The sequence below is a fragment of the Pelobates fuscus genome, chromosome 3 (genome assembly GCF_036172605.1).
Source record: "Pelobates fuscus isolate aPelFus1 chromosome 3, aPelFus1.pri, whole genome shotgun sequence".
In the NCBI taxonomy this organism is placed as follows: Eukaryota; Metazoa; Chordata; class Amphibia; order Anura; family Pelobatidae; genus Pelobates; species Pelobates fuscus.
Genome location: NC_086319.1, coordinates 360,402,900 through 360,427,854, shown reverse-complemented (window position 1 = coordinate 360,427,854; position 24,955 = coordinate 360,402,900). Strand labels below are relative to the sequence as shown.

General features: G+C 43.0%; 1 protein-coding gene across 1 annotated transcript in view; it reads right to left on the bottom strand.

The window, feature by feature from the left end:
• The window catches only part of LOC134603367 (Golgi membrane protein 1-like), a 72,947-nt gene extending 49,028 nt beyond the window's left edge, over positions 1-23,919 (bottom strand). The window contains exons 1-3 of the mRNA XM_063449258.1: positions 23,817-23,919; positions 9,243-9,382; positions 1,914-2,093 (exon numbers count right to left, since the gene is read on the bottom strand). Of these exons, the coding sequence (XP_063305328.1) occupies positions 1,914-2,093; positions 9,243-9,368 (306 nt within the window). The 5' untranslated portion in view covers positions 9,369-9,382; positions 23,817-23,919. The remainder of the gene's footprint in view (positions 1-1,913; positions 2,094-9,242; positions 9,383-23,816) is intronic.
• Between the last annotated feature and the right edge of the window lie 1,036 nt (positions 23,920-24,955).

The window sequence follows — 24,955 nt, the reverse complement described above, 5'->3', positions numbered from 1 at the left end:
AACATACTTTCTACCCAACTTTCATAACTCTAAAACCATAAATCACATTCACATAAAAATACATATCCACAATCAATCCATTCAGGGGAACAACATATAAAAAAAATGGCATGAATCAGACCAGGGGTTCAAAAGTTAGTAAAGTATCTTTTAAAACCCCTGCCAGATTGTTTTTCCGGTTCAGACCGGTTTTACAGAGTCCTCTCTCCTGGAGACAAGGTAGAAGTAATCTAATTACCTCCCAGGACAGAGACAGACTCCATTGAGCACATGGGGACACAAAGACAGTAAAACACTTTAAAATACATAAAGTCACCTTTTACACATAACACACAGACATTTCACATATCCCCAGATATCTGGGATCTGAGCGCACAAAACTACCGAATAGCGCGCAGATCCTATTCACACAGTTCAATTGCCATGGAGCCGAAGTCTTTAACTACACGAATGGGCTCCATGGCATAGCTATCTGGGTTAACACATTCACATAAAGTCTGGTCCATAGTCCAAAGGCAAGAGGCGGGCAAGCAGCCCCCTCCAAAGAGACGTGGCGAGGTCGGTTTCGCCACAGTATCTGACTCCCCTCAGTCACCGTGACTGCTGTTGTATTAGGTGGAAGAAGGTTACTGGTTTGTGACTCCCCAACACAGAGGGTCTGTCTGCTTAAAAGGTTTTACTTGATTATCTGGAGGAGTAGTCTTACTCAGGCATCATGACAGTCGTGTGGGACCTCTGCAGCTTCTAGAGCATATCACCGATATCTGTTATTAGAGGTGGTTTGTCCACCTTATATTTTTTTACTATGAAGAGGTCAAAGGAATCCTGAAGGAAGGGTAAGTCGTATGCAGGGTAAAACTCATTGCAATTATAATTTCATACAGTTTCCCTCACTGTTTGTGGTCACATTATATCAGCTGCACAGATTTTTGTATCTAGCCCTTTATTGCGTTGAAGGTAGCACTTCTACCTTTTGAAAATATAGCCTACAGGAGTTTTCTGGATAAAATAGTGAAGATGCAGCTTATTCCGTTGTTCCAACCCAGGGATTATCTTTGGAGGGTTTGGTGTTGTGATCGGGTCCTCTGATTCTAGTCACATTTACTCCTTGATTATTTTATGCATGCTTAATTGTTATTTGATTCAATCAGACATCCACTAGAAGTACTTCCTGTTCGCTAACCTATTTTTGGTCACCTAACTGACATTCTGCATATGGACATTCAGGGTCAGTTAATACCCCATTGGAAAGCATTGCAGCAATAAGGAGTGTCCAATGCGCTCGCAGTGCTCACCGTGCATGCACATTAGCCTCCCCATTGGGTGATGTCAGAGGAGGCAGAGCACTGACCCAGCACCAAGGAACATCGTTGTTGGAATTGGGTGAGTATAGTACGTTTTTTTTTTTATCCCTTACTGTTCAGGAGGAGAAGCTTTGTATTCCTAGCTCTATAGTATCCATTTAAGAGGATAGGGACATTGAAACTTGACCACTTCAATGAGAAAAAGCGGTCTTGATGCCTATACTTATTTTGGTTCCAGACCTCATCCCCTTTGCACTATTTCCCAATAGAGATTAAGCAATGTCTGGGCATCAACTATTAACAATTACTTCATCCTTCCTTTTAAATCCAGCCATTATCTTTGGGCTTTTTACCACACAAAAAAGTCTGATATGATAATGTAATTATTTGTTACAGGCAAGAGAATTTGGACAAAAGCACAATTAACTAGCAGAGGATGATGGAAGTTTAAGTACAACAAAGTTATTTTGTTACCGACTAAACTTTTTATGTCTATTTCCTAAGTAATTTGTAATTTGTATGATAAACAATCTCTATTATAATATAATGAATAACAGTCAAATTATAAAGAAAAATCACATAAGTAGCTTTTTTTCTTTCAAACTTTACCTTCTCAGACACACACTTGATGCTTAATTGCTCAGTTTCAAAATCACGAATTTTTTGGAGTTTGTTCATCTCATTGACTTGCTTTTCTAGCTGATCTTGTAAATTGTCTGTTCTGCGACGTAGATTTGATCTGTCAACTGCTATAGATTGTAACCGCCTTTCCAGAATTAGAAGCCGTTGCTGAGAGAAGGAATATTTTGTTTAGTAGCTGAATAAGTTATATTGATGTATTTGTTAAGCATGTGTTTTATTAACTTTTCCCTTATCAGATAGAAGCACAAAAAATAAAACCTTTCCTTGATTGAAATACTCTCAGTTAAAGAAGCACTCCAAGCACCAACCACTGCACTGCAAAGAGTGCCCTGACACTCCCCATGTAAGTAGCCAAACTATTTAGTAATCCTAACATTTAGTACCACCCTGCCTTCACTGCAGTCTCCTCTCAGTCAAAAGCAAAGTCCAGCAGTGCAGTGCTTTCTGAGCTAAGGGTCAGTTGACTCACTCAGGAAAACTAATGGAATCTCCTAAGCTTTCAGTCATCTTTACATCTATCTGTTATAATTTTGCCTATAATAATGTGTATATAATAAAGTCAATTTGCCTTGATTTCTGTAATACATCACACGTGTATGATTTTTAATAAATACAGGCAGTTACAGGTCATAAATTACAAGGAGCACAATGATTATTAAAGGCTTAAAGTTCTCCACATTTAGTATGTTTGACCTCTAAGTTTATTAGCAGTAAAGAAAAAAAATACATTTGACACACATTAATATATATTTTTATGAAAGAACACAATTCATTTTTAAATTTTTCGAATGGTAATTTTGTCACCAATATCTGCTAAATTTTGGAGTAGTATTGTGTTTTTTGTGGTTTTCACATAATGTTAGATTTTTGCTGTGTATTTTGTACACAACATGTAGGCTACTGCAGTGAAAATAAAATGTGCTTGGTTACATCTCCTAGGTAATATAGTACTCTCATTTATACCTCATTTATGAAGTAACAAGGCTAAAAAGGAGCCTTACCCATTTTTTTTTAATGTTAGAATTTGACTGAATATTTTGCTTAGCTTAAAGAGATACTCTAAGCATCAAACAACTTTAGCTTAATGAAACAGTTGTTGTGTATAGATCATGCCCCTGCAGTTTCGCTGCTCAACTTTCTGCCATTTAGGAGTTAAATCACTTTTTTTTTATGCAGCCCTAGCCACAACAACTCTGGCTGCGACTCACACAGCCTACATGGAATTTTTTTTTCATTTTTAATCAGCACAGTGAGTTCCTATCAGACATGTTTATCTCTTGCTCTGTTAATTTAACAGAGGCTCCTGTAGGCACTAGCAAGCTACTAACAAAGCAGTTAAGAAATTCTAAACTAAACCGACTGTGCAACAAAGAGAGCTTAATCATTAGATCTCTCTTTACTTGAAATGTGTAGAAAGACTGTAGGGAACATACAGAGGAGGTGTGGCTGACGTAACTCCTAAAAGGCAAAAAATTGAGCAGTGATACTGCAGGGGCATGATCTGTACACCAAGACCACTTCATTCAGCAAAGGTTGTTCTGGTGCCTATAGTGTCCCTTCAACCGTTGTGAATGAATACATTTATTTATAACACTGGATTGTTGGTAAGTCTCCGTTCCTCCTTCCCCCATCAGAAAAACTGTAAAATTATAAGATAATTTTACCTCTAATCCAGGCGTGATAACATCCCAACAACACTGCAGTCCCACTCCATGCAAGACATCACCAGTACTAACAATCTCCCAACCAATAGAATGCTCCTCATAGAGAAGCATTGGGAGACAGGGTGCATGCAGAATCTCTACAGATTTAACTCTTTCCCTCTGTCACACATCACAGAAGGACTCCTTCTTACCCTTGGTTATTCAAGGATTTTGTTAATAGTTACATAGTTACATAGTTAGATAGCTGAAAAGAGACTTGCGTCCATCAAGTTCAGCCTTCCTCACATTTGTTTTCACTGCATCATATCATAAATATGCATTTATTATTATGTAAATGTGCTAATTGTGCATAAGGTCAACTTTTATGCAAATTCAGCCTTTGTTACACCACATTCCATCCCCTAATTATTATTATTATTATTATTAATATTATTATATTTATATAGCGCCAACAAATTACTTGGCGCTTTACAACCCCAAAGCATTTTTTAAGTACATAAATTCTAAAAAACTCAAACATGAAAGTGTAGGTACACTAAAAACTGAAACGGGGGTGTTAGTTAATGAAGACCAGGAAAAGGCAGGAATTTTAAATAACTATTTCTCCTCTGTATATATTAAGGAAGAACCCATGGCAATAGATGTGCAAATGATTGCTACTAAAAACTTGCAGAATAATTGTAATTGGTTAACTCAAGACAAGGTGCTGCAGCAACTAAAGAAAGTTAAAATAAACAAAGCTCCAGGGCCTGACGTTATGCATCCACGTGTACTTAAGGAACTAAGTGTAGAAATAAGTGAACCTCTGTTTTTAATCTTTCAAGATTCTTTTCTTTCAGGAAGTGTTCCGGAGGATTGGAGGAAGGCAGATGTGGTTCCTATATTCAAAAAGGGTTCAAAATCCTTGCCTGGAAATTATAGACCTGTGAGCTTAACTTCTGTGGCTGGTAAAATATTTGAAAGGTTATTAAGGGATAATATTCAAGAATTCCTTGAGAAGAACATGGTTATCAGCAAAAATCAGCACGGTTTTATGAAGCACAGGTCATGTCAAACTAACTTGATTTCGTTCTACGAAGAAGTAAGTAGAAGTATAGATCAGGGTGTTGCAGTGGATGTGATCTATTTGGATTTTGCCAAGGCATTTGATACAGTTCTATACAATAGATTAGTGTTCAAACTCAAGGAAATCGGTCTAGATGAAAATGCTTGTTCTTGGGTAGAATATTGGCTTAAAAACAGAGTACAAAGAGTTGTCATTAATGGTAAATTTTCAACCTGCACAGAGGTGGCACGTGGTGTCCCTCAGGGGTCTGTTCTGGGACCCTTTCTATTTAACATGTTTATAAATGATCTTGAAGACAGCATTGAAAGTCATGTTTTAGTGTTTGCAGATGACACAAAACTTTGTAAAATAATACAATGTGAGCAAGATATTACTTTGCTGCAGAGGGATTTAGATATAATAGGGGACTGGGCACACAAATGGCAGATGAAATTGAATGTTGAAAAATGCAAAGTTATGCACTTCGGCGTAAAGAATACACAAGCAACGTATACCCTTAATGGAAGCGAATTAGGGATAACAATACACGAAAATGACTTGGGAACTGTTATAGACAACAAACTATGCAACAATGTGTAATGTCAATCAGCAGTGGCCAAGGCCAGTAAGGTATTGTCATGCATGAAAAAGGGAATTTATTCTCGGGACGAGAATATCATTTTGCCTCTTTATAAATCATTGGTAAGACCACATATTGAATATGCTGTGCAATTTTGGGCACCTGTTCTAAAGAAGGATATTATGGCACTAGAAAAAGTGGCGGGCTACAAAATTAATAAAAGGAATGGAACATATCAGCTATGAAGAAAGGTTAACAAATTGAAACCTATTTAGTTTAGAAAAACGTTGCCTGAGAGGGGATATGATAACATTATACAAATATATTTGGGGCCAATACAAACCATTGTGTGGAAATCATAGGACACAAGGCCATTAGTGATGTCGCGAACATAAAATTTTCGGTTTGCGAACAGCGACCGCGAACTTCGGCAAATGTTCGCGCACAGGCGAACCGGGCGAACCGCCATAGACTTCAAAAGGCAGGCGAATTGTAAAACCCACAGGGACTCTTTCTGGCCACAATAGTGATGGAAAAGTTGTTTCAAGGGGACTAACACCTGGACTGTGGCATGCCGGAGGGGGATCCATGGCAAAACTCCCCCTGAGCCGTGGGTGGGGGCCCTAAACAAGAATAAGGGGGGGGACCTAATGTCCTCCCCCTGGCCCCCACCCCTGAGCGGTGGGTGGGGGCCCATAACAAAAATAAGGGGGGGACCTATTGTCCCCCCTGGCCCCCACCCCTGAGCAGTGGGTGGGGGCCCTAAACAAGAATAAGGGGGGGGACCTAATGTCCTCCCCCCTGGCTCCCACCCCTGAGCGGTGGGTGGGGGCCCTAAATTAAATTTTAACCCCTCTCCCCCAGGTGACTAGGGGTCCCCAAACCCCTAGTCACCCCCTCCCCCAAAAATAAACTCCTACCTAGCCCCCTCACCCTAAAAATAATGAGGGGGGACCGTTAACTAAATACCTGTAAAAATAAATAAAAATAAACTTACCATTCGATGTTTTCTTTCTTCTAAAATCTTCTTTTTTTCACCCCTAAAAAAGGGCAAATAAATATCCATAATAACCGACGCAATAAAAAAAAAAAAAAAAAAAAACGAGCGCAAAAAATAATCCATCTTCACCTGGCGAGGGCTCCGCGCAGACTGAGCTTTGCAGGGCGGGGGAAGGCTTATAAAGCCTTGACCCACCCTGTAATTAGGCTCAGAGCACTCTGATTAGTGGGTTTAAGCCATCCAATCAGAGTGCTCTGACAGGTAAATGAAGTCTCTCCATTTACCTGTCACAGCACTCTGATTTGTTGGTTTGAAATCCACCAATCAGAGTGCTCTGTGTCATTTTACACAGCGTGGGAAAGTTCTTTGGAATTTTCCCACGCTGTGTAATTTAACTCATAACTCTCTGATTGGTGGATTAAGTCTGCGCGGAGCCCTCTCCGGGTGAAGATGGATTATTTTTTTTTGCGCTCATTTTTTTTTTTTTTTTTTAATTGCGTCGGTTATTATGGATTTTTATTTGGCCTTTTTTGGGGCTGAAAAAATAAGATTTTAGAAGAAAGAAAACATCGAATGGTAAGTTTATTTTTATTTATTTTTACAGGTATTTAGTAAACAGTCCCCACTCATTATTTTTAGGGTGAGGGGGGTAGGTAGGAATTTATTTTTTGGGGGAGGGGGTGACTAGGGTTTTTTGGACCCCTAGTCACCTGGGGGGAGGGGGTTAAATTTTCATTTAGGGCCCCCACCCACCGTTCAGGGGAGGGGGCCAGGGGGGAGGACATTAGGTCCCCCCCTTATTCTTGTTTAGGGCCCGCACCCACCGCTCAGGGGTGGGGGCCAGGGGGGAGGACATTAGGTCCCCGCCCCAATTTGTGTTTAGGGCCCCCACCCACCGCTCAGGGGTGGGGGCCAGGGGGGAGGACATTAGGTCCCCCCCAATTTGTGTTTAGGGCCCCCACCCACCGCTCAGGGGTGGGGGCCAGGGGGGGAGTACCTTAGGTCCCCCCCCAATTTGTATTTAGGGCCCCCACCCACTGCTCAGGGGTGGGGGCCAGGGGGAGGACATTAGGTCCCCCCTTATTTTTGTTTAGGGCCCCCACCCACCACTTAGGGGTGGGGGCCAGGGGGGGAGTACATTAGGTCCCCCCCAATTTGTATTTAGGGCCCCCACCCACCGCTCAGGGGTGGGGGCCAGGGGGGAGGACATTAGGTCCCCCCTTATTTTTGTTTAGGGCCCCCACCCACTGCTCAGGGGTGGGGGCCAGGGGTGAGGACATTAGGTCCCCCCCAATTTGTGTTTAGGGCCCCCACCCACCACTCAGGGGTGGGGGCCAGGGGGGAGGACATTAGGTCCCCCCCCCACACACATTTGTATTTAGGGCCCCCACCCGCTCAGGGAGGGGGGACCCTTTTTAATTTTTTTTGTTTTTTTTAACAGTGAGCAGCCACTGCTCACTGTTTAATAGACATGCCCCTACTCACGGTATAGCGAGTAGGGGCACAATTTACTAATACTAAGTAATCTTTACTTAGTATTAGTAAATTTGGCTGAAATACCAATTAAGGTCTTTCAGCCTTTTAGTAGATAGCTCCCTTATACCGTGGGAATTAGGGAGTTATCTACTTATTCATTCCTGTCATTACACTGACTGGCTAAGTAACTTACATTTTATATGAATGTATGTTACTTGATTGTTGTAAGTGTTGCATTATCAGGGAGGATAATGTATAATAAACACAGGTTACTGGCTATGGCGGGATAATGTATAATAAACACAGGTTACTGGCTATGGGGGATAATGTATAATAAACACAGGTTACTGGCTATGGAGGATAATGTATAATAAACACAAACAAAAAAAAATGAATGCAGCTTCAGAATTAATCTAAATTGTATGCTGTCTGGGAGGTGGGAGAGTCTGGGAGGGAGGATCTGCTGCTGATTGGCTGGAATGTGTCTGCTGACTGTGAGGTACAGGGTCAAAGTTTACTCAATGATGATGAATAGGGGGCGGACCGAACATCGCATATGTTCGCCCGCCGTGGCGAACGCAAACAAGCTATGTTCGCCAGGAACTATTCGCCAGCGAACCGTTTGGGACATCACTAGAGGCCATACGTTTAGACTGAAGACAGAAGTGGAATTCTCTGCCTGAAGAGGTGGTTTTATCAGAGTCCATACAGATGTTCAAACAGCTACTGGATGCATACTTGCAAAAACAGAATATTCAAGGATATAATCTTTCAATGTAGGGTAATAACTGCTTGATCCAAGGATAAATCTGACTGCCATTCTGGGGTCAAGAAGGAATTTTTTTCCTAGCTTGTTGCAAAATTGTGCTTCAAACTGTTTTTTTTTTTGCCTTCTTTTGGATCAACAGCAAAAAACAAATGTGAGGAAGGCTGAACTTGATGGACGCAAGGCTCTTTTCAGCTATGTAACTATGTAACTATGTAACAATGGGTGGACTAAAAAACATGTAATTGTAACCAGACAGGTTTGACACACAGACAGGGAGTGGAGACTGGGTGAGGGTCTAAAGGAAAAGGGAAGTGAAGGGAGTTCCACAGGAATGGTGCAGCCCTAGAGAAGTCTTGAAGGCGAGTATCAGAGGTGTGGGTATGAACAGAGGATAGAGGCAGGTCTTCAGCAGAGCGTAGGGGCCTAGACGGGACATACTAGTGTATTAGAGAGGATAGATAGGTGGGAGCAGCATTATGTAGAGATTTGAAAGCAAGAACCACAATTTTATATTGAGCCCTATATCTTACGGGAAACCAATGTAGGAACTGACAGAGGGGTGAGGCCTGGGAGATGCGGGCGGACAGGAAGATAAGCCTGGGAGCACGTAAGACCACTGAGAAGTGGATTGCAGTAGTCAAGGCGAGAGAGGACAGTGGCATGGACCAGCACCTTAGCCGCATGTGGCGTTAAGTTAAGTTAATTCAAAATAAAAAATAAGTAGCACTTCATTGTGTAAAAAAAAGTAAGGGAATATTATACCTGCAGTTGGATACTTCGGGAAGTTTCATTCAGATAACTAAACCCTAATACGACTGATATGGTGATTAGAACCGATAGAAGACAATGGCTGGGTCTCAATTTATAGTCACCAAAGGTAATCGCCATCCTTGCTCCAGTTGCTATAAAAATAATACATATATAAATTAATTGTGTTGCTATACGCACATGTCATCAATTCTAAAAAAAATATGAAAGAGATATCAATAAATTCCTAACTTTTAACCTTTTTATCCTGCAGATTTCCAGAAGTTTACATGATCTGATCTGCATACCTCCCAACATTTCAAATAGACAAGGGGATTAAAGGGACACTTAAATTTTAGGGGTGTAAGTCTTTACACCAAAATTACTTCATTAAGCAAATCTTTTTTATTACTAATGACAATTTATGCAACTTACATGTTTTTAGAACAAGTATGTATCATATTTACATAGCCTGAGCTCCAAACACATTACGTGTAATGTAAAGACACATTACTGTGAGTATTATTGCCGTTACACAAGAAGACACAACAATAAAATGGAGCTTTGGGAAAAGAGGAACATGAGGATAGAAATCTGGGACAGAATGATTTGGGGGCCAAAACAGGGACTTTCCCTAAATAGGGACATTTGGGGGGTATGGATCTGCTGTACACCATTTATGTAGTAAATTTTAAATGATACATGCCACACTGATTTGTATGCAAACTAAACATACCTTTTAAAATGTTTACTTATGTGTGTTTCCTCCACACTTCACCTGGACCACAATCTTATTTATTTATTTATTTATTTGTTTTTTTTATGTAGTTGCTTGGTTAGTTAGCTAGTTATTTTCAATAACATTTTATCTTGCATCATGCAAAACTAAATAAGACATTACATCCCAAGCAGTAAAATAAGCATATAATTAACCCTATTCAGTCCTGTCAACTGAAATGCACTCTAGCCACACAATTTAACCATTTTAACCATCCAGACTTTGATACCAGAGAAACTGACGGAAGCCAAGCACAGAGAGATGGACACAGGTTTCTTCAGGAAGGAAGAGATTCTTTATTGGATCACCGATCGGGACTCAGAGGGACTAGCGTCACCAAAATACAGCAAATTCTGAGCCCCGGACAATAGTGCAGGTTCCTTATATAGGCATATAACTCCTCCCATATTAAGCTCCACCCGCACATTCTCTTAACCAATCAACACAAATAAGAATTAACTTCCTGTTTGACCACATGGCTTGTCCAGCACAATGGAGGAGGGGGAATACTATATCCTGTATTCTTGCACATGCTCCGTACACTACTGATCGTATCTTGCCTCGTGCAACCAACTGATCGATACGTCAGCATATGCACGTACACATGCCACGTGGTAATCTCGGCCTACTAAATTTATTTTTACCGAGATTCCACCACATTCCCCCCTTTGATGCCTCTTGATATTTTACAATTACTTGAGGCATCACATAACCTTAGTTTTGCTTACACCGCAAGTTACCTTGAACCAGACCAGACTTATCTTATGATGTGAATCTTTTAACACTCATCTTCCTGCATTGGTTCTCCCTGATCTAAAGCCTTATACTTATAAATCGCCATTATCTGTGCAGCAGCCTTCCTCTCTGCTATACTTCCTATCAGGCTTTGCACAGACCTAACTACTAAGGGTATAAGACACGGTAGGAGTAGACACAACAGTAAAATCAGTAGGACTCCACCTACCACTGCCTTAAGCCCTCCAAACCACTCATACCAGCTACCAAACCAACTACTTGGATTGTACCCTTTCCATACCTGAGTAGGCACATGCGCTAGTTTAACCATATGGCTAGTAAGCTCAGCTATTGCTTGCCCTTCGTCGTCTATTTGAAGACAGCAATTGCTTAGGTTAAACTTCCCACATACACCTCCCTCTACTGCCAAAAGGTAATCCAAGGCTAATCTATTTTGGTAGACTGCTGTCCTCATCCTGGTGTTATGCTTCGCTAGAAGATTGAGCGCCTGTGATGTCTCATTAGTGATAATCTCAACCACCGCCTGTAATCTTATAATACGGTTGAGCATATAAATAGGGGTTCTATAACCAAAAGTACCATCCTCAGCCCACGTGGCTGGCCCATAATAGTCTATGATAAGCTGGGGAGGCCATTCATTATCTTCCCAGGTGCCTATCTCTATGGGTCCCCTTTTCTTCCTATGATTCACATCATACACTTTAACACCTAAAGTCTCACCTGTTTCAATCGGTAACAAGAAGAAGGATGGTTTGAGCATACCCAACACACATGCCCCTTCCCAGTCCTGTGGCAACTCCGAATAGGCTTTCTTACCACAGATCCAGTACAAATTTGCTGGGGCTCTCCAGATAGATGTGATGGATAGATCAAACCACACGTCCTTTAAATTGGCGTATCTAGCAAACGGGTTAGATGGTTCTGAGACATTTGAAGCCGACCACCAAGTTGTATTCTTTGTATCATCATCATAAGCTTTTTGCCCTAGACAAGTTAATTCTCCTACAGAAGTGTTATACATTATTCCTTTCCTTGCTATGCAAACATAACCTATGATGGAGGTCTTTAATCTCCACTCAGATTTACCTCTAACACTCATATGATAATCGGCTTGTGTAGATATTAATTGGTCAACTGCCTCAGAACCGGACATTACCTCCTTTGCTTCCCAAGGCCATTGGTCTCCCATGTTAGTACCTCCACACACATAGCAGTTGGTAACATTAAGACTATCGGCAATACTTTCAGCTAGGTCAATGAACAGGTTTTTAGCGTTATGGGGGATCTTATTATCTATACTCATCTCTTCATAAAAGGAATGGTATACTTGATGAGTCTGGGAGGATACCGTATCAGTCTCTATCCCTATAAACAATAATGTCCCAGGATCTAAACCCGTCCCGTATATCTGAAACCCAAATAAATTGCCATACTTATCTAGGAACTTGTCGGGGTTATTAATAAGTATATGGACTGGGTTGCATTCCATAGACTTACAATATGGGCTAGTCGGCAACTTAGTCACTATCATGTCTTTGTCTACTGTCTGTCCCCAAGTCGCCCACCCCACACAAGACCAATATGGACAAAAGTTATAGTCTTTATTTGGGCATCTAGGACTCACATATTTATTTTTGCTACTGGGACAAATGTATTTATCGTTAGACCCATACGTCCTCTCCCATCTAAGATCCCCACATACATTCCACGGCTTTCTACCACTCGATATCGCTTTACACGCATCAAATAGCAGAACACCCGAAGAATGTACGGATTCTAATACCGTCTTATTAATTAGGGTCCCCTGAGGATCTCCATTCCTGAGAGTCAACCAAATTGTACGAGGTTGATACTCTGGACTGAAGCACTTAGGTTCTCCTACTCCTAAATGGCACACACTATAATCTATATTTAGGTATCTACATCTTGATACCTCTCCTTTACATTCGTATTGTGAATGCCAAATTAGGGTTTGGGAAATATGGTTACCTGTTCTCGTAGTCTTAATGCATACCTCACAGCTAGGAGTGTCGGTACCTCTACCTTCCTGAATATAAAAACACATGTAAATAAACACAATAAAAAGCACATCTTTCGCCGTCATCCTCAGTCTTCGTCCGTGCGATGGAACCTCAGCTTCCAGGATGTGAGGGCTGCAGGGAATGGAGTTCTGCTCGTCTTCACAGGTGTCCCTTCAAGACTTTCCTGGCTTATACACTATGTGATGGTAAGCGGACAGGCTTTATTATGGCCTTCTCACTCACACCTGTAACAATAAAATTTGTAATCCACAATAATTCCTCGTTACTCCGACTGAGTAGTGCGTTTCAACCGGATCTTGCAGGGATTCTCTGGATCTGCTGTAACTTGCCAAGAATCGACTGCTGCTGGTTTAACCCTGGAGTGATGTATCCACGGAGTCACTTCTGCTACTTTTATCGCGTATGAATTTATCCAGATAGGATTGGATGTTCTTCTTAGCCTTCTGTGGGATGTGGTATTGTCTTAGGCTCACTGGATAAACCCCAAGTTTCAGTTCAATTTTTATAGGTGGAATATTGCGGGCCAGTCCTGGTGGGTTGTTCTCTGCCCAAACTCCTGGTATGTTAAACAATGTCTCATCACTCCTAGGGTTTTGGCTAGTCAACACTGTATAAAGTCGCCACTCTTCTTCCTTTGGTATGGATAAAGTCATAATACCTGAAGGTCCATTAAACTTTAAGGATGTTGTTCCATTTGGTAGGAACGTAATCTGCGCTTGTAATTTTGATAGCATATCACGTCCCAGCAATTGGACTGGACATTCAGGCATATAAAGGAATTGGTGTTTTACTACGTGGCCTCCCAATGTACAGAGTCGACTTTTAAGAACCGGTCTTTCAGCACTTCTTCCAGTTGCTCCTATCACAGTAATAGTCCTTCCAGATGGAGGAGCAACTAGATTAGTCACCACTGAATGTTCAGCACCAGTGTCGATCATGAACGCACTCCTTTTCCCCCCTATTGATACATCGACCATAGGCTCCGCTCGACCAAGGGGGATGGAGCCCGGTCGGTATCAATAGTCCTCCATGACCGTGTCAGCCAATCCTACGAAGTCCCTACCTTCTCTATCGCGGGACCTTTGCGCTGCTGGAATATACCTGTCTTCCCTAACACTTCCTCTGTTCCCATTACTCCCTCTATAACCATTACTCCCTCCGGGGCCTCCTCTACCTCTCGCTCTGCCTCTAAAATTTCCATAACCTGTCCTAGGTCTGTCTCTCTCAGACTGTTCCCTTCGCGGGCACTCATTTCTCCAATGCCCTTCTTCCCTACAGTAAGCGCACTGATTTTTACTTAGAGGTTCCTCATTCCATCTACTATCGCCTCTATCTGGGCCCCGTCTATCTACGCCTGCGATCGCTACCGCTAGCATATCAGCCTTTTTACGCATCTTGCGCTCTTCCTCTTTCTTACTTTCTGTATCCCTATTCATATAGACCTTATTTGCTACCTCCATTAGTTGGGTGATGGACATACCTGCAAACCCTTCTAACTTTTGTAGCTTGCGCTTAATATCTCCGTATGCTTGGCTGACAAAGGCGGAGTTAACCATTCGGGAATTGTCTGCGTCTTCCGGATTAAAGGGGGTATACAAGCGGTATGCCTCCAATAATCGGTCATAAAAGACACTGGGCGCTTCATCGCTTTTCTGAATCACCTCAACTGTCTTCGACATGTTAATGGCTTTCTTTCCTCCGGCTTTCATGCCAGCAATTATAGCGTCTCTATAGGCTCTGAGTTGAACCATATCAGCACCATTTACGTTCCAATCGGGATCAGTGTTGGGATAATGTGTTGCGGCCCATGCTGCTGGATTAGCTTGGTTCAAAGCACGGGCTCTATCTTCTAATGCTTTAATGGCTGCTTGATTTATTCTTGTCCTTTCCTCATTGTTAAATAAAGTCATTAGTAACTGCTGGCAATCAGCCCATGTCGGATTATGCGTCTGTACTATTGAGGTGAACAGATCAGTCATGGCTTGTGGTTTCTCAGTATACGAGGAATTATGGGTCTTCCAGTTTAAAAGGTCGGTAGTGGTAAATGGGACATATACGAAGACTGGGTCAGCGTGTGCCATTTGACCTGCGGCATCGATATAAGCTGACCCGGGATTTAGGCGAAGAGGCATCTGATAGTGCTTTAATTGTTGGGCACCAGTCAACTGTCGGGTTTGGATGGGGCTACGTAGAGAGGCGTCAGTCATGGGTTCCGGTCGGGGAGAGATAGGGTATGGGGATGTGGGAGGTTGGTTTTGGGAAAAGGTCGTAAATAAAACACTTCGAGCCGAGCTAGATGAAGCTTGACCGGAAGTCTGAAGTGGCGCCAAATCAGGATATTCGTTTTTAATGGGGGTGGGTTCTGGTTCCGGAAGGGGAGATTTAGTACGAGGGGGGGTGGATCCTGTACTGGAGGAGGAAGCGGAAGTGGATGAGGGTAATGAGGGGAGGGGTGCAGGACTTCCTGCGTTTGCGTCACTTCTTCTTAACGGAAAGTAAGGGGGCGGCAAAGGGATCTCGGACTCAGGGGGCGTGTCCAAAATGGGCCTAACACCAGTCCTAGTGGACGAACAAGTCCTAGCTACCATGAGGCGACACTGCTCCTCGTGGCATGTCTGGAGCCATTTTGGCGAGTCATTTACGGCCTGTCTCCAACAGTCAATATAAGGAAACTGGCCGTAAAGTTCAGGCCTACCTGATACAGCCACGTGTAAGCGCTGTACCAGAGTTGGATCCAAACTGCCACGTGGCGGCCATGCCGCAACCAAAGTAGGCCACTCCCTAGTACACAAAGTGACCAAACGTACAGGAGACATCTTTACCCCAAAATCACAAATTTTGAATCCCTTTTTAAAATTCTTCACCATACAACCTAAGGGATCCGGAATCGTTGACTGTGACGCACCCATACTTAACAATGGAACGTCGTCGACAACGAATACTATACACGCGTACTATTCAACAGTCACACCCGTTTCCTCTGGCAACAGCACCACGTGGTACGGTTACCAAGTGAAACGTACACAATAACAATAAACACTCAGGGAATTCCCGTACACACACAGCTGTTACACCAGTCACTATATAATCAATATTATGCCCTTTGGCGTAACTATACAGTCACCCACGCTATAATTCTCTATATATGAATTACCCGTCTATAACACACCCCAGTAACATCGTCTTTTACAAATAGCGGTTACAGTACGGTTAGCATAGGTCAAAGCACAAGTTAAGGTCACAATACAATTATTAGTGGTTATGGTGTTAAACATGCAATGGACGACAATGATTAGTACTTATTATACAATGTCAGTAAATATACAGGGTTATGGTACCGTGCACTATAATACAGCAACACACTATTAACACTCTCGCTAGACGGCTGAGCTCGCGCTATCTAACAAAATATACACTTTACTAAACAATCGCTAACACATTTACAATTCCCAACTAAACTATTGGCCAGTACCTTGAATGGACTACCTAAAAACAATCTACATACGTTTTGGTTAGCCACACTGCCCAATCACCACATATATAGCGAGCTAGAGAACCGAATTTACACAGACGCCTCTTAGTCGCACTATACAACGAGCTAGAGGACCGAATTTACACAGACGCCTCTTAGTCGTACTATCAAAAGTCTAGTGGGTTCCAAATTTACACGCCTTCCCACTTAGCCCAGATAGGATGAGAACTAGCGAACCGGATTTACACAGACGCCGCTTAGTCTCCCGGTCCCTCCGACCTAGCGAACAAAATATACACCCTAGAACGCTAGTCTAGACAAGACACCGGTGTCCGGCTAGGGCTTATTTTACACCAGAGCGCCCCGCCTGACTAACCAAATCAAACGGTCTGACTAAAGAGCGTTCGATCGAGCGGTGCGCCTTCGCTCCTTCCCTCCGACAGAGGGGGCAGATACAGATTCAAAAACCCCTTTGGGCCTACCGCACAATCGGTATACCCCTAGCGGGTCCTGCCGTCTAAAACAGCAGTTGTCTTACCTCCTCGTTCCTGAACCTGAGTTCACACTCATCGACGGGGACACCCCAGCACTTCTCACGTAGAGGCCGATGATCTCCTGGACAACAGACCAGTGGCGCCGAGACGAAGGGAGGTCCACGCAGAAGTTCAGGGGTGCAGCCATAGAGAACGTGGGCAAAGATAGACCGTCTCACGCCTCTGCCTCTCAGCTACCGTTGAACGATGAGCTTCCCGGCCAATGCACCAAATGATACCGGAGAAACTGACGGAAGCCAAGCACAGAGAGATGGACACAGGTTTCTTCAGGAAGGAAGAGATTCTTTATTGGATCACCGATCGGGACTCAGAGGGACTAGCGTCACCAAAATACAGCAAATTCTGAGCCCCGGACAATAGTGCAGGTTCCTTATATAGGCATATAACTCCTCCCATATTAAGCTCCACCCGCACATTCTCTTAACCAATCAACACAAATAAGAATTAACTTCCTGTTTGACCACATGGCTTGTCCAGCACAATGGAGGAGGGGGAATACTATATCCTGTATTCTTGCACATGCTCCGTACACTACTGATCGTATCTTGCCTCGTGCAACCAACTGATCGATACGTCAGCATATGCACGTACACATGCCACGTGGTAATCTCGGCCTACTAAATTTATTTTTACCGAGATTCCACCACAACTTAACCCATTGGATGCCAGCAAAGATTACAATTTGAAATCCCAATTTCCAGTTCCTGTTTCATAGTGTCTGTATGGGTTAACCCTTTATGGGCACATACATTCTCCTGCCAATGTTATGCTAATTAAAGCCTCATGGATCTCACTTGCCCATTGCCCATTAACATCTTTGGAGCTGGAAGATAATCTTTTATTGTAGGGACCTATAGTCTCTGAGTATGATGCATGCAAGCTACCTCTCTGCTAGGTTTGGTTCCAATTACTTCACATCACATTAAAACATAGGAGCATAACAACAAACCATAACAATATCTTGCATCAAAAATGGAGGTTTAAGAAGTTACACAATTCCATTATGCTTACCATATACTTGTGTTCCAGTCTACTCCTTTAGACTAAGTCCTCCATAGCTGCTATCAATAATACAATTTTTCCTGCGTCATTTTGAGTAAATTGTCTTGATATGCTTCATATACACAGTAATCTTCAGTGCACTCATTAATGTGAGTAATATTAAAAGTAATACAGGATGTTGCTGTGTAGGTTTGACCTTATTATAATAATAGAAATAATAATATTCTATTACTTATTGTATTATCTTTCAGGTGTGTTCATCTGATTTTCTTGGCAAATCGCTCAGTTTTAATTACAACACAGCCGCCCAATTGTTCATTTTATGGGTTGAAATTACTGTTTACTTAATTTACTAGTACAGCTAACTCAGTCTATAACTTCGCAAACTGGGATTTGCCTGACACCCATTGGCATGTAAAGGTCATGCCCCAAAAATACCTGTCATATGTGTCAGCAACCTTTTATCTAATTTCCTAAATAAGCACATTTTGAATTACAGGTAAACCTGAAATTAGCTGTCAAGAAACACATTGTCTAGATTGGAATGAGGAAGCAAAAAAAAAAACTAAACAATGTACACCATAGATGTTAAAACATTCATTAACTTTGAATATACACATACCTTATATTTTACTTAATGAAATATTATTCTCAGTAGACCAAGATAAATTGTTGATATGACATGGAGTGGGTTCTATGTTATTTTGTAACATTTAATGGAAGTAATATTGTTGTACAGTCATGTATTAAAGGGACCTTCCATTTCCTTTAGGGGTAGTGATGTCGCGAACATGAAATTTTCCGTTCGCGAACAGCGAACGCAAACTTCCGCAAATGTTCGCGAACGGGCGAACCTGGCGAACTGCCATAGACTTCAATAGCAGGTGAAAACTCACAGGGACTCTTTCTGGCCACAATAGGTAAGTCTCTACATTTACCTGTCACAGCACTCTGATTGGTTGGTTTGGAGACCCCTAGTCACGTGGGGGGGCATTTTTTTTAGGGCCTCCACCCGCCGCTCAGGGGTGGGGGCGGCTGGGAGGACAATAGGTCCCCCCCTATTGGTATTTAGGGCCCCCACCCACCGCTCAGGGATGGGGGCCGGGGGGGAGGACAAAAGGTCCCACCCCTATTGGTATTTAGGGCCCCCACCCACCGCTCAGGGGTGGGGGCCGGGGGGAGGACAATAGGTGTCCCCCCATTGGTATTTAGGGCCCCCACCCGCCGCTCAGGGGTGGGGGCCGGGGGGGAGGACAATAGGTCCCCCCCTATTGGTATTTAGTGCCCCCACCCGCCGCTCAGGGGTGAGGTCCGGGGGGAGGACAATAGGTCCCCCCTATTGGTATTTATGGCCGGGGGGACCTATAGGTCTCCCCATTGGTATTTGGGGCCCCCACCCGCCGCTCAGGGGTGGGGGCCAGGGGGAGGACAATAGGCCCCCCTTCCTTTTGGTATTTAGGGCTCCCACTCGCCGTTCAGGGGTGGGGGCCGGGGGAGGACAATAGGTCCCCCCTATTGGTATTTAGAGCCCCCACCCGCCGCTCAGGGGTGGGAGCCGGGGGGAGTACAATAGGTTCCCCCATTGGTATTTAGGGCCCCCACCCACCGCTCAGGGTGGGGGCCAGGGGGGAGGACAATAGGTCCCCCCTATTGGTATTTATGGCCGGGGGGACCTATAGGTCTCCCCATTGGTATTTGGGGCCCCCATCCGCCGCTCAGGGGTGGGGGCCAGGGGGAGGACAATAGGCCCCCCTTCCTTTTGGTATTTAGGGCTCCCACTCGCCGTTCAGGGGTGGGGGCCGGGGGAGGACAATAGGTCCCCCCTATTGGTATTTAGAGCCCCCACCCGCCACTCAGGGGTGGGAGCCGGGGGGAGTACAATAGGTTCCCCCATTGGTATTTAGGGCCCCCACCCACCGCTCAGGGTGGGGGCCAGGGGGGAGGACAATAGGTCCCCCCCCTTTTTTTACTTTAGGGCCCCCACCCGCTCAGGGAGGGGGGACCCTTTTTTTTTAACAGTGAGCAGCCACAGGCTGCTCACTGTTTAATAGACATGCCCCTACTCGCGGTATTGCGAGTAGGGGCACAATTTACTAATACTAAGTAATTAGTAAATTTGGCTGAAAGACCAAAAATAAAATAGGGGGCGGACCGAACATCGCATATGTTCGCCATCCGTGGTGAACGTGAACACGCTATGTTCGCCAGGAACTATTCGCCAGCGAACTGTTCGGGACATCACTATTTAGGGGTTAACAACTTGTCCCTTTTGAATTGTTTTCGAAACGTGATCATAAAGAGACAGCTGTTTTATAAATTCTTACACATCTCCACTATCAGGGAGATTCGAGAGAGATCACTTTCAACTGTTGTGCAGTGTGAGTGTTTCTTGTAGTGGAACCTTAGCTTTAATGCTTCTCTATGAGAAGCATATTTTGTCGGATTGTAGCGATTGCCATTCGTGCACCATGTATGCCAATTGTGAGAAATACTGATATCCACATGTGTCTCTCTTTATGAGAAGCATTGGAATGACACAATATCATCAGAGCTCTATGATGAATGATGAGAGATGATCTCAGGAGAAGAGGATTGGCTCCGTCAGCGAAACTGGGACGATGCAGTAAAGAAGATGAGTTTGAATTCTGTAAATTCTTTTTTACTGTAACATGGATACCCAATAATCTTAACAAGCAGAGAAATACTTTGACATTGCATTTATTTATAATATTATATTATTTCTTAACATTTCAGAAAGCTTTAATTCGCATTTAACATAGGCGTGCGCACGGGGTGTGCCGGGTGTGCCTGGGCACACCCTAATCCCCGCGGCACGCCTATGCATTGAGACCGGCAGGGGAGATCTCAGGATCTCCCCTGCCGGCTCATGCAGAGCCGGCGCTATCCGAGCGCCGGCTCTGCTCTCAGCCTCCCCTCACCGGCTCACCGTTGCCGCGGCACCGCTCAGATCTTGCGTGAGTGAACTCTAGCCCTGCGGGGCTAGAGTTCACTCTCCTCTGGACCACCAGGGATGGATGGCAGCAGCAGGATCCCCCCTCCCAGGCATAAGGTAAGAAGGGAGGGGGGATAACTGATCTGCCCCCACCTCCACTGGACCACCAGGGACAAGGAACAAGAATCCCCCCTCCCCACATAAAGTAAGGGAGGGGGGATATTAAGTAATGTACCCCCACCTCCACCCCCCACAATCACCCACACACACACACACATACACAGCACACACACATACACAGCACCCACAGACATACACAGCACCCACAGACATGCACAGCACCCACAGACATACACAGCACCCACAGACATACACAGCACCCACACACAGCACCCACAGACATACACAGCACCCACAGACATACACAGCACCCACAGACATACACAGCACCCACACACAGCACCCACAGACATACACAGCACCCACAGACATACACAGCACCCAAAGACATACACAGCACACCCACAGACATACACAGCACACCCACATACATACACAGCACACCCACAGACATACAGCACCCACACACACATACAGCACCCACACACACAGCACCCTCACAAACACAAACAGGACCCTAACAAACACACACACACAAAACACTACCAGTACCCTTACACACAAACAGCACCCTGACACACAGTACATTTACAGCACCCTCACAAGTGCACACACACACACACACACACACAAACAGCACCCTGACACACAGTACATTCACAGCACCCTCACAAGCACGCACACACAAACACCCTCACCCACATAGTACACTACCAGCACACACACATCACACTAACAGCACCCTCACACCGCACACACACAGCTTTGTGTGTGTGTGTATATATGTGTGTATATATATACATACATATACATATATATAAATATATATATATATATATACACGCCACGTGTGCTTGTGCTTGAGGGTGCACACCCTAATGCAATAGGCTGCACACGCCTATGGCATTTAAAGGACATATACTATCAGGTCGACAGAGGCATGGCCGGATTAACATAGGGGCTGATGGAGCTGCAGCTCCAGGCCCAGGGAATAGGCCCATTGATTTAATAAAAAATAAAATAAAAATGTCTTCACTTATTAGGATTGCCCCATTGCCAGTATTTATTTGAGGCTGTCTGGCCGCTGCCAATATTTCAGTATTACCGGCAATACAAATGCTGGTATTTTTCTCTGTATAAACAGAGATTACTCTGCAATACCAACACCGGCCCGTTGGGGTCACTGTGTGTTGAGAGGGGCAGGGATAGGAAGTTACAGCATATACCTGCATCTCTCAACTCACTGATCTGCGGGGAGCAGCTACACAGCACAGAGAGTCCAGACAGCAGCTCCCAGCCTGCAAAGACAGTCTACAGCTCAGGGAAGTGTGGGATGGGGTAAAGGCTGCAGGGAGACATGTGGACACTGAGACACTAGGTGACACTGAGACATGGGGACACATGGAGACCTCTGGGGACACTGAGACACAGACACACATGGGGACACTGAGACAATGGGATACTAAGACATGGAAACACTGAAACACTAGGGGACCCTGAGACCTGGGAACACTGAGACACTAGGGGACGCTGGGAGACATGGGGACACAGACACATGGGGACACAGGGAAACAGACACACATGGCGACATTCCATAATGTCCCCAAGTTTCTGTGTCCCCATGTCTCCCAACCAGTGTTTCAGTGTTTTCATGTCTCCCAGTGTCCCTAGTGTCTGTGTCCCTAGTGTCTCAGTGTCCCCATGTCTCAATAGGGGGCACTGGGCGACATGGAGACACGGGGCAACATGGGACACTGAGACAATGATACATATGGACACTGATACATAGTCTCAGTGTCCCCAAGTCTCCCAGTGTTCCCAAATGTCTCAGTGTCCCCTAGTTTACCTTTGTGTTATTATTTATAGATAGACAGACAGACAGAATACAATTCTAAGAAGATGTTCACTCTGTAAATATATTTATTCATTAGAAATGTGTCAACATGTAAGAAGAAGGTTAGCTATTAAAATTCCCAGACATAGACAGAGGTTGCATCCAAAGAAAATTATATTACTAACGTACTTCTCAAATATTTTTATAAAACAATAGCAATATACACATGGGGGAGGGGGGGGTGTTAATGACTAATCCCTGAATTTTAGCAAATTAAAATTGAAATGGCACAATTTACATTATTATTATTATTATTAATATTGTATTATTTATATAGCGCCATCAGATTCCGTAGCGCTGTACATTATAAACATTATTCTGGAAAAAGTCTCCAAATCAGCTATAGTCACAGGTTTCTTTGCTATTTTAAGCTAAATGTTGCCATCCAGATTTAAATTCTCTATAATGTGCAGTTTAGTAGATAAAGCCCAGAGTAAAACATTATTCATATAAAATAAACTGTGCAAATTAGCTGCAAACATAACCAAAGGGGTTAACCATGTTATCATGATTTTCAAACACGTTACAAAGTACTTTTTGTTTGTCTGCATGCATATTTCATTTCGCATTATTGAAAATGTTTGGCGTTTTTTTTTCCCACTAAACTCTGAACTGTAATGAATGGAAATATGAATAGAAATAGCCTGCCAGGCAAAAATACTAAATCTACAACTCGGCTATAGTCAGAACGATAATCTTTGTAATCTACTTTTATCTTTTTATCTATCTTTTTTATATATAGTCAGAAAGTTGCTATTTAAGTTAAATTTTGCATATCAGTTCTCTAAAATAAAATTTTACTTTGAAATAGTTTTTATTCTATGCATAGTATAGTGGTATTGATTATTACTATTTGTTTGTTTGCTTTCCTATATATTGAATAACATTTAAATTATGGTTTAGATGACATAATTTCTTAAACAAAAAAACACCAAATCACATTCTATAGAATACCACATTCTAACTCTGGAGAGAAGACAGAAATTTTAAGATTTTTGTACAGAATTGAAGAACATACCATGAACACTGCTGCATGTACGCTCCTCTTCAACAGGCTGATATTTTACAGTATGTTGGAAGGTGAAATGTTAGTGTAAAGGAGTGGCTTAACCTGTTTGTTGGGAAGTTGAAGGATAGAGAACCATATAAGTTTACTACAGGTGTTGCAAGTCTATGTTTATTCAATAGCTTTCATGCAAATGGAAACCTGGATATTTTGTAAATGATATATAGATGTTTCAACAATACCTTTACCTACCGATATAAGTAACAATTGTCTCTGTGTTATCAGAAATTTAAATGACCTGTTTGACATTTTGTTTGCCTACGCCTATTTTAAGAAAACAAAACTTTGCTTTGAAAAAAAAAAAAAAAAAGAGTAAAAGTATTAAACCTCTGTATCCAGGTGAACAACATAATTGCATTCAAATTGGCAAATTTAATGTTAATTAGAATGCTACCTTCAAAGATGGAATAAAATGTACACTCCACGCCCCCCCTAACCCCCAATCCCCCCCCCCCCTCCCCCCTCCAAAACAAACAGTCTAAGGGCTCAATAAAGGAGTATGAAAATGTGACATAGCGGCACATAGAGAATATATTGAAATGTATATTGCATTAAGACACAGGGATAAAGAACTAGGTTGATGGAATCCAAAGAGAGAAGCTTATCTTGAACCAAAATAGTCACTTTGCATCCAAAAGTTGCTAGCATACCACTGCTTGCATCATTTGTTGGCTTGAATTTTTTCTATCTGTTTTGGCTACCGTCACAGAGGAAGATTGACCGGCCTTCAGGCAAGCACTGGTTTTCTTTTAAACTATGGAAATTCTGACAGCGTAATGTAGCCTTCTTGAAATTGACCTTGTCACTCCTTGTTCACGCTTATTGATATCTATTGAAGACCTAAGAGCTGGCTTAGCTACTTGCAATCCCCGTGCTGTCTATATGTTTGAGTTTCCTACTATATGTTTGATTATTACTTGGATCTGTGATTATAGTAACTCCTATAGCCGTGTGACTTCTTGAACTTAGAACTAGTTGGTATGGGAAAAGTCCATTAGCCCTTCAATTATAGGTTGATGTTCAACTGATTTAAACTGTGTGTATTTACCAAAGTTTTTCATTAACATTGCATTAACTAAACTTTTCTTTAT